The 11,296-nt window shown below is 44.1% G+C and overlaps 1 protein-coding gene across 3 annotated transcripts in view; it reads right to left on the bottom strand.

Moving 5' to 3' along the window:
* Positions 1 to 7,695: 7,695 nt before the first annotated feature.
* LOC124882112 (pleckstrin homology domain-containing family G member 1) overlaps positions 7,696 to 11,296 on the bottom strand; it is a 51,243-nt gene continuing 47,642 nt past the window's right edge. For all 3 annotated transcript variants that reach the window (XM_047388290.1, XM_047388289.1, XM_047388291.1), the window contains exon 17: positions 7,696 to 10,304. In XM_047388290.1, the coding sequence (XP_047244246.1) occupies positions 9,316 to 10,304 (989 nt within the window). In that variant the 3' untranslated portion in view covers positions 7,696 to 9,315. The remainder of the gene's footprint in view (positions 10,305 to 11,296) is intronic.

Here is an 11,296-nt window from a genome sequence, read left to right as displayed (position 1 = left end):
GTGTATGGTTGGTAACCTTGTTGTAAAAGATTTAATGGATGCAGACAATTTGGTTCTCTTGTCTCATAGTGCTGGCCTGCAGCAGCTACTCATTGTCTGTGCTAGGTATGGTGTCCAATTTGACATCATGCTTAATTCTAAAAAGACTATTATGATTGTTACAACTAAAGACAATCAGAAGATGAATTTTCCTTCTTTTCATTTAGCTAATTAAGTTTTGGACTTGGTGATTAGAGTGAAATATCTACCTCATATTCTAAGGGGTGATCTTTGTGATGATGTTGAGTGACAGTGCTGCAAGCTGTATATGCAAGCTAATACTTTAGCATGTACATTTAACATGTGCACAGAAGTTATTAAAGGGAGCCTGTTTGAGCTTACTGCACTTCCTTTTATATGGCTCACCTGTGGTGTAACTACAGTAAAGTTGTAATAAAGAAACTACAAGTAGCCTTTCAGGGTGCATTTAGAATCTTCATCAGGGTTCCAAGATGGACACATGTAAATCAAATGTTTGTTACAAGCAACATCCCTACTTTTTATGCTTTATTGATGAATTACAAGTATAAATTTATGTGCCGTTTGAATTTGTCAAACAACCTAATAGAGCTCTGTCAACTCCAGCATATAGTGACATCAGATATTGTGTTTGTTTTCTATGAAATGGACTGAAATAAAGGTTCCTCCAGTGGGCCCACCAGGGGGAACCGTGAAGGACCAGTGCAAAGAGGATTGGGCGGCGGACGAAGGTGGAGACTTCGGCGGCCCGATCCCTGGATGCTTAGGCTGGCTCTAGGGACGTGGAATGTCACCTCGCTGGGGGGGGAAGGAGCCTGAGCTGGTGCGGGAGGTCGAGAGATATCGACTAGAAATAGTCGGGCTCGCCTCCACGCACAGCATGGGCTCTGGAACCCATCTCCATGAGAGGGGCTGGACTCTCTTCTACTCTGGGGTGGCCCGCGGGGAGAGGCGGCAGGCTGGTGTGGGTTTGCTTGTTGCCCCCCAGCTCAGCCGTCTCGTGTTGGGGTTTACCCCAGTGGATGAGAGGGTCGCATCTCTGCGCCTTCGGGTTGGGGAGAGGTCTCTGACTATCATTTCGGCCTACGGGCCGAGTGGTAGTGCGGAGTACCCGGCCTTCTTGGCGTCCCTGTCGGGGGTGCTGGATAGTGCCCCTCCTGGGGACTCCATTATTCTGCTGGGGGACTTCAACGCCCACGTGGGAAACGACAGTGACACCTGGAGAGGCGTGATTGGGAGGAATGGCCTCCCCGATCTGAATCCAAGCGGTGTTTTGTTATTGGACTTCTGTGCTAGTCACGTATTGTCCATAATGAACACCATGTTCAAACATAAGGGTGTCCATCAGTGCACTTGGCACCAGGATACCCTAGGCAGGAGGTCAATGATCGACTTTGTTGTCGTATCATCAGACCTTCGGCCGCATGTTTTGGACACTCGGGTGAAGAGAGGGGCTGAGCTGTCCACTGATCACCACCTGGTGGTGAGTTGGATCCGCTGGAGGAGGAGAAAGCCGGACAGACTTGGCAGGCCCAAGCGCATAGTGAGGGTCTGCTGGGAACGTCTGGCAGAGCCCTCGGCCAGGGATGTATTCAACTCTCACCTCCAGGAGAGCTTTGACCAGATTCCGAGGGATGTTGGAGACATTGAGTCCGAATGGACCATGTTCTCCACATCTATTGTCGATGCTGCTGCCCGTAGATGCAGCCGTGAGGTCTGTGGTGCCTGTCGCGGCGGCAATCCCTGAACCCGGTGGTGGACACCGGCAGTAAGGGATGCTATCAAGCTGAAGAAGGAGTCCTATCGGCTGTGGTTGGCTAGTGGGACTCCTGAGGCAGCTGACGGGTACCGTGGGGCCACGCGTGCCGGGGTTGGACTCTTTCATCACCCAGGCTGAAGTCATCGAGGTGGTTAAAAAGCTCCACGGTGGCAGGGCTTCGGAGGTGGATGAGATCCGCCCTGAGTACCTCAAATCTTTGGATGTTGTGGGGCTGTCATGGTTGACACGCCTCTTCAACATTGCGTGGCGGATGGGGACAGTGCCTTTGGATTGGCAGACTGGGGTGGTGGTCCCCCTTCATAAGAAGGGTGATCGGAGGGTGTGTTCCAACTACAGGGGGATCACACTCCTCAGCCTCCCTGGTAAGGCCTACGCCAGGGTATTGGAGAGGAGAGTCTAGCCGATAGTCGAACCCCGGCTTCAGGAGGAGCAGTGTGGTTTTCGTCCCGGCCGTGGGACACTGGACCAGCTCTATACCCTCTACAGGGTACTTGAGGGTTCATGGGAGTTTGCCCAACCGGTCCACATGTGTTTTGTGGACCTGGAGAAAGCATTCGACTGTGTCCCTCGTGATGCCCTGTGGGGGGTGCTCCAGGAGTATGGAATCGGTGGCTCTTTACTAAGGGCCATCCGGTCTCTGTACAAGCGGAGCAGGAGTTTGGTTCGCATTGCCGGCACTAAGTCGGACCTGTTCCCGGTGCATGTTTGACTCCGGCAGGGCTGCCCTTTGTCACCGGTCCTGTTCATAACTTTTATGGACAGGATTTCTAGGCGCAGCCAAGGGCCGGAGTTGGTCTGGTTTGGGGACCAGAGGATTTCGTCTCTTCTTTTTGCAGTTGACGTGGTCCTGCTGGCCCCTTCTAGCCAAGACCTACAGCATGCGCTGGGGCGGTTCGCAGCCGAGTGTGAAGCGGCTGGGATGAAGATCAGCTCCTCCAAGTCCGAGGCCATGGTTCTCGACCGGAAAAGGGTGGCTTGTCCTCTTCAGTTTGGAGGGGAGTTCCTGCCTCAAGTGGAGGAGTTTAAGTATCTCGGGGTCTTGTTCACAAGTGAGGGAAGAATGGAGCGGGAGATCGACAGACGGATCGGTGCGGCTGCCACAGTAATGGGGGCGCTGTGCCGGTCCGTTGTGGTGAAGAGAGAGCTGAGCCGAAAAGCGAAGCTCTCAATTTACCGGTCGGTCTACGTTCCTACCCTCACCTATGGCCATGAACTTTGGGTCATGACCGAAAGAACGAGATCCCGGATACAAGCGGCTGAAATGAGCTTCCTCCGTAGGGTGGCCGGGCTCTCCCTTAGAGATAGGGTGAGGAGCTCGGCCATCCGGGAGGGGCTCGGAGTAGAGCCGCTGCTTCTCCACATCGAGAGGAGCCAGTTGAGGTGACTCGGGCATCTATACCGGATGCCTCCTGGACGCCTTCCTCGGGAAATGTTCCAGGCACGTCCCACCGGGAGGAGGCCCAGGGGACGGCCCACGACACGCTGGAGGGACTAAAGGTGGCACATTAAAGCACATTAAAGCTTTCCAGCATGTTCTGGACATTACTGTGACCAACAGCTTTATCATCCACAAGGAGCTGTGTGCCAGCCAGAAGTAAAGGCCTAAAACCCAGCAGCATTGTCAGGAAGAGCTTGCTGTGTTTCTCCTTGGAGTCCCACAGGAGGGAACGCCACAGATGGCCCCCGCTGTAAACCATTTACCTGTTTCCACGAGTACAGGACAGGAGAGGTCACAAAGAGCCAGCAGGGGTCGACGACAGTGCACAGAGTGCAAGAGGAGCACCCCATGGCAATGTGAGGCATGCAATGTGGGGCTCTGTCTGCAGCTAGAGAGGAACTGTTTTAAGCACTACCACATGAGATAAAAATGCCTTAACAGGCATTAAAAACAGACAAGACCTTTGTAGTCATTTAATAGTTCAGTTTAAATTGTTGGTTTGAAATTGTTAGCTTGTTTCATTTCAGTTGTTATTTTGTTCCAAATCCAACTCTGGTTCCTTCTGCTTTAAACTATTTTTGGATGGTGAAAAAAACACATGAAAATAGAACAACTGATATTGAAGGTTGAAGAAGTCTGAGGATACAGGGCAAAATTCCTTTATTGCAGTTTATAAAAACCCAACAGCCATAAAATCAAAATAAATCCAGGCAGCCTGTATATCAGTAAGGTTGTATCATTATACACCATCTGAAAAAAACAGGTTGGATTTAATTGAGGAATGACATTAAAATGCATGCTATACTGTTCAGGTTTTTCTTTTTAAAACATTTTTCTTGACAAATAAAGTTAAATTCATTTAAGTTGGTGGTTGTAATGTGAAAAAAGTTTAGCCGATATGAAAATATTGAAAAAGCTTCGAATCTCCATTTGCCTGTATTATATTCCAGGAGAATATGTTCTTCTGTCCTGTCAGACAAACAGTATACAGTCATGTGTAAATATTGCGACTCCACAATAAATATCCAGTTCTTTATTGAATTTCTTCACATTGATATCTAATCTTTAATTATCTCTGGAAAACAACATGATTTTTCTCATCTCCGTTCAAGTAAATTGTTTAACTCATTAAACAAAAGACATCAACATAAACGTGCATTCTGAGAATAGTTCAAACACCCTGCCTCCTAATTGCTAGTAATACCTCCTTTGGCTGAAATAACTTCAGTGAGATGCTTCTTTTAGCCTTCAGATGAGATCTCGGTGGGATTAGGATCTGGACTTTGACCCAGCTATTCCAGGATTCTCCATTTCTTAATTCTTGGTGGATTTACTGGTCTGTTTCAAATCATTGTCATGTTGCAGGGTCCAGTTTTGCTTCAGGTTTAATTTTTTAAGAGATGGTCTCAATTTTTCCTCAAGCAACCTCTGATAAATGGTATGATTCAAGGTTGGTTTTATGATTGTTAGCTGGCCAGATCCTACTGCAACATGTGGTCAAGCTAAATATATCCCCTTTTCTGGTGTCCAAAAAATTGAAATTTCTGACTTATCTGTCCAAACTGGACCTACCCACTGCCAAGCTCCCTCCTCTCACATCTCATCAGACACATGTAAATGATAAAATGACTAAATTTAAGGACCTTTACAGTCATACGAACCACTGAAAGCGTTTTACACAATTCACCCAATCACACACATTCATACACTGATCAGTAGGCAGCTTGATTTTAAGTGCCTTGCCCAGGGGCACATCAACACGGGGAAGGGAAGAAGGTGGACCTGAACCCGCAACTTTAAGATTATAAGACACTGAGCCACAGTCACAACCTGGTGACATCCATTCTCCAAAAGACCCACCCGAAAGACTTACAGGGTTACAGACTTCAATTTTATGTAGATGCATGGAGAGAACTGTGTGTGACCAGTTGAAAAGGATGGTGTCGGATAAACTGGACCCACTCCAGTTTGCCTGTAAGACGAGGTGTGGGATGAAAGACATGAGCCTCATGCTTTTAGAAACTATAAACAAACACCTCTACTCTTTACAGCCACTCACAATAATTGTATTCATTGACTTCTCTTTGGCTGTTAACACTTTAAATATGAGCATTTTACTGCATTGCATTTAGACATACAGGTTCACATCACTGACTTTATGGACTCAGTTTTTTTTTTATAAACCAGAGCACAACAGGTCCTTTTTAAATGGACCTTGATTTAAATGGTTTTAAATCAAGTAAGCTAGTTTAAAACATAGGGCTCCCTCAGGGTTGTGTTTTATCTTCTGTCCTTTTATAACTGTATACCAAAAGCATTTCCCGCAACAATGAAGGTGCTACTTTTTGAATATGCAGACAACAGGACCCTGGTAGCTCACATGACTGGCTCTGATGCTCTCTCTGCCCAGGTACCAACAGGCAGTTGACAACTTGGTCAAAGTGTTTGTGACAATTTATTGTGAGAAAGACCTAAGAGTTCTGCTGAAGGGGCAGAGATAAGGATCCCAGGTCCCTCTTTCAGCTACTCCACATCCAGGGCCACCAGGTGGAGCAAGTGGAGTCTTTTAGATACCTACAGAATTTGACATCCAGCTGTCTCCATTTTTTAAAACACATAACATCTCCACCTTCTGAGAAGATGTTGAAATCAAGGAGGACATTTTAACACTGGTTTCTAAATCACTCATTAAATACGTCATCACTTTCATCTTATCCTGGTACAAGTTTCTCATGTTGAAACACAAAACCAGACTGGATCACAAACCAGGCCATCAAAATAATTGGTTCACCTCAAACCTCTGTTTCCAAACTGCACAACCGCTCCATGATCAGAAAGGCCACGAGGATCACAGAAGATCCTCCTCATCCCCTCCATCATTCTAGCTGCTCCCTTTAAACAGAAGGTTTAAAGTCCCCCTGGCCCGGAAAGCAATTTCCAAAAAGGTATTTATCCACCTTAAACAATAAAAACTGTACTTTACAGACTTTTAACAGTTGCTTTTGACAGACCGCTTTTATGTGTTTTAATGTGCTTTTTATGCACATTTTGAAGTGTTTACTGTACACTCACTGGCCACTTTATTAGGTACACCTTGCTAGTACCGGGCTGGACCCCCTTTTGCCTTCAGAACTGCCTTAATCCTTCGTGGCATAGATTCAACAAGGTACTGGAAACATTCCTCAGAGAGTTTAGTTCATATTGACATGATAGCATCACACAGATGCTGCAGATTTGTCGGCTGCACATCCATGACACAAATCTCCCGTTCCACCACATCCCAAAGGTGCTCTATTGGATTGAGATCTGGTGACTGTGGAGGCCATTTGAGTACAGTGAACTCATTGTCATGTTCAAGAAACCAGTCTGACATGATTCATGCTTTATGACATGGCACGTTATCCTGCTGGAAGTAACCATCAGAAGATGGGTCCTCTGTGGTCACAAAGGGATAGACATGGTCAGCAACAATACTCAGTTAGGTTGTGGCATTGACACGATGCTCAATATGTACTAAGGGGCCCAAAGTGTGCCAAGAAAATATCCCCCACACCATTACACCACCACCACCAGCCTGAACTGTTGATACAAGGCAGGATGGATCCATGCTTTCATGTTGTTGACGCCAAATTCTGACCCTACCATCCGAATGTCACAGCAGAAATCGAGACTCATCACACCAGGCAACGTTTTCCAATCTTCTATTGTCCAATTTTGGTGAGCCTGTGCGAATTGTAGCCTCGGTTTCCTGTTCTTAGCTGACAGGAGGGGCACCCGGTGTGGACTTCTGCTGCTGTAGCCCATCCGCCTCAAGGTTTGACGTGTTGTGCACTCAGAGATGCTCTTCTGCATGCCTTGGATGTAACGAGTGGTTATTTGAGTTACTGTTGCCTTTCTATCAGCTCGGACCAGCCTGGCCATTCTCCTCTGACCTCTGGCATCAACAAGGCATTTGCGCCCACAGAACTGCAGCTCACTGGGTATTTTCTCTTTTTTGGACCATTCTCTGTAAACCTTAGAGAAGGTAGTGCACGACAATCCCAGTAGATCACGAGTTTCTGAAATACTCAGACCAGCCCGTCTGGCACCAACAACTATGCCACATTCAAAGTCACTTCAATCACCTTTCTTCCCCATTCTGATGCTCGGTTTGAACTACAGCAGATCGTCTTGACCTTGTCCACATGCCTAAATGCATGGAGTTGCTGGCATGTGATTGGCTGATTAGAAATTTGCCTTAACGAGCAGCTGGACAGCTGTACGTAATAAAGTGTCCGGTGAGAGTATGTTAAGTGCAGGAATGCTGTTGTTGTAGCCCTTTTAGAGAAAATAATTGTCACCATCTGGGACAGAGAAACTATTCTATTCTATTAGTGTGCTTAACTGAAGCTCTTATTGCTTCTCTGGTGTGGTGCCACCGATTTTCATTTCACTGATTTTCACAAAAAGACACAAAGAGGAGAATAATCTGAATTTATTACCTCAGATACATTGTTCTATTGAGCAATAATGACTAGCAAGTTACAAAAATACAGTATACTTAATTTAAACGTCAAAGCATTATGAAGCAGATCTATGGCATACAAGAATAACTTCTAAAATATACATCTTTACAAAGTGTTTACAAATAAGCTGCAAAATAAAAAAAGTGCAAAAAAAAAAATTATCACCAATAAAATGTAAAAATGTACAACAAAACATACTTCATTTTGGATTTGATGTTTTATTTATTTTGCCATTTTGCCCATGTGCTTTTTTATTGTAGTCATTAATGATTCAATAGTGCATGAAAATCTACAATTTTCCAACAACATTCACAGTTTGTTTCAGATTTTGTGTCCCTAAATGAAAGCACAGCTTTTAATAAATATATTTTACTCTGATTTACAGTTGGTGGCTCACGCTGGTCGCAATACGAACATGGGAACGTATTCAAACAAACACGTTATATTTAGTGTTTCTGTCATCAGTTTATATGAAATTAAACAAATTCTGGAGAAAGCAAACAACTGTGAACCTTAAAGTGTCTTGTCATAATGTTACTTTCCTTGTGTGAGTGAGGACGTGAAATCAGTAGTGCGATGGTGTCCCATAAAGTAAATCATTTAAATACATTTGCATTTGAGTAAAGAAAAATACACCAAATACAGTCCTGGAGTGTTTAAAAGTAATTGACCTGTTTACCCTTGTGGTCCCTCCTCAAAACAAAAACTGAAAGGAGCAGATTTAAGGAAAATAAAACAGCATCTACTTGCATTGACTACTGCACATAGAAACCGTTTCTCACAGATGCTCTCAAATTTAAAATAAATAGATACTCATTATTTCTTAGAGAATATCTCGATTTTCTTTAAGCATGATACTCTACTGGTGATCAAAGTGAGAGGAAGACTGACTCACTATTTTAAAAATAGACTAACACTCCATGTATAGATACATTTAACCTACTGGATGTAATAATAGCCCCAAATATTTGTCTTTATATCCTGCTTGTTAAAAGCTCCTAAAAGTGACAAACTAGCCTGAGCAGTGTATCCCGGGTTGCACGAAAGCTTGAACTGTAAAAGCGGTTTGTTCACAACTTTTCAATATTATATAGTAGCACAATTAAGAAGACGAGAGGTTAGTGTGCTTCAGCTCTCCTGCTTAAGATGACAATGCAGTTAAATGTCCTTAGGAGCAAAATTAACAGATATCCTGAACTACAGCATCTGTACAAAACAAAATGTTTCTACAAGGCTCAGATGTAAAGCAGTTTAAAAGTTTTTAAACTGCTTAAAGTTATATTTCATCACAATTAATTCCAACTAGCCAAATTTGTGGAACAAAGTTCACGTAAAAGCTAATGATGTAGTGTTTTTACCATTACCGGTGATCTATACTGTTTTGTTATATCTGTAATATAGTTTCCTAAAATTAAAGCTGCAAAGGATTGCTTTAAAAGATGTGTTTTTTTTGTCTAATATTTATTTTTCTTGTTAGCGAAAGGTGTAGTGTATTTGATGCAAAGCAGCACTGTTCCCTTCAAGCTATATACGATATATTAGCATTGTTTTGGGTTTTTAGTTCCTATGTAGTCTTATGCGAAGCTACTGGAGCTCAAACACTGGAACTTCTCCCTTATAGACTGGACAATGTTGGGTTGGTTCTGCTGCTGCTCGCTCCACATGTATTTCTCCAAGTGCTCACGCTCCAACGGCCTCAGCGGGTGGCAGGAGTGGACTGGAGTGCAGGGCAAACTCCGAGACTGGATAACGCTCCGACTCTGAGATGAAGTGGCGGTTCCCTGCTTCAGCCCGTCATCTTTCGATTCACTGTCGTCCTCTGAGCGGATCTCAACGTAGTCATCGTCATCTTCCTCATTGTCTCTGAAGTTGGCCAGGTAGTTCTGAGTGGCGTTGAGGATGGTCAGAGCAGAAGCTCGGTTCAGGACCACCACCTGCTGGCCATCATGTAAGGTGAGGTCTGACTGTCTCAGGGTGGACTGGTCTGGGAGACTGCTCTGCCGACCGGTACGGACCAGACTAGGTCCACGTGGTCTGTCTGTGTTGGGATCCACATTGGGTCCATTACAACTGAGTCCAGACTGGCAGTGTTTCTCTTGCTGGGGGCTTTTTACAGAACCAGCTGATTGAGACTGATCCGACAGAGAAGACTTCGAGGAGGGAGCATTAAAGGAAGGATGTCTCTTTATTGAACTGTACACATGCTCTTCTTTGCTTGGTGCTGAAATGCATGAGCTCCACCTCTGTGATGTTGGAGCACATGAAGTGGGAGGTATGGTCTTGAGAGAAGGGCTGGAGGAGGTGTGGGTAAGTCTATGCTGAGAGCTGCAGGACATTTGAGCGTCTGTTCCTCCACTGGATGAGGACATAAAATTCATCAGCTCCCCATTACTGTAGATGGAGTGGAGCCAGTCGTCATCCAGGGAAGTTTCTGGCATTGATGGAGAGGAAGGAAGCCCTGGGTGGAAGTGATGCGAGGAGGCTGAGGTCTGACTGGTCGAAATAGGGGTATCCTTAAACATCACCTGGTCGTAGAGCTGCGAGTATTCGGCTATTCTTGCACCTGACAGGGTAGCATAGAAGATATAAGAGAGAGTGAGTGATTATCTAAAATATTACAAACTCTGCAGAATTTGATATTGTGGTCATCTGGGGCAAACACAACCTATTAGAACACTAAAATCACAGAATAAATGTGATAACATTGACACTTTTATTTCTGTGCAATGAATTTACTAAAAATACAACTTCCCTGTTGTTACGAACTTGAAACGTTCAGTTATGGAGCCATCTCTTGTACCAATCAGTACATTGACACAGATACTGACCTCATTAGACTTTCTCTACTGGCCACATGTGACCTACCCCAGTTTTGTCTCAATTTAAAAATAAAAAATATAAAAAAATCATCCTGCCTCCCACATAAGCATATGGTTTTAGGTAAGATGTAATGATGCAAAAAGGACATCAACATTCAGCTTGACTGTGTATGACTCAAATATCCAATCCATTTTCAATCAGTGAATGCACCATGCCTGAAATTGACCCGTTTGGTGAAGAAGTTGTAATTGAAATATGAAGGGTCAAAGTTATCCATTTTCAGTTTTAGTTAGGTGGTTACAAATAAAGAATAGGGAAGTATAATGCTGTAAGAAGCTATATTTTCTACAAAGTCATTCCAGCCAGTCATTCATTCTTCTACAACAAAGAGCGTCCTCGTTTCTGCTGTTTTGATCAGATTCCAGGAAGGTTAAACAAATTACAGCAATGTTTCTCTGATTTATTCTTCTAGCCTGTCTGGTTTAGAACATGCTAGCTTTAAAACATTTTGCAGCTATTTGGAAATCTTAGAGTGAAGGTAAGGGCCTATATTCTTAATACATACCAAGACCATTTACAGTTAGTAATACTAACTCTGCTAATCGCTAACAGAAGATGCTAAAGACAGTTAAAAGTGTTTTAAATGAGCAAAACCCTATTTTGCAGTGACAGTAACCTTGCTTCTAATATATAAAATGTTTTAACTGAACTCTTATTTCTGTTAATTCTAGCTAT

The sequence above is a fragment of the Girardinichthys multiradiatus genome, chromosome 15 (genome assembly GCF_021462225.1).
Source record: "Girardinichthys multiradiatus isolate DD_20200921_A chromosome 15, DD_fGirMul_XY1, whole genome shotgun sequence".
NCBI classification, from domain to species: Eukaryota; Metazoa; Chordata; class Actinopteri; order Cyprinodontiformes; family Goodeidae; genus Girardinichthys; species Girardinichthys multiradiatus.
Note: the sequence above shows the minus strand (reverse complement) of the source record. Positions and strands in the feature narration are given on the sequence as shown.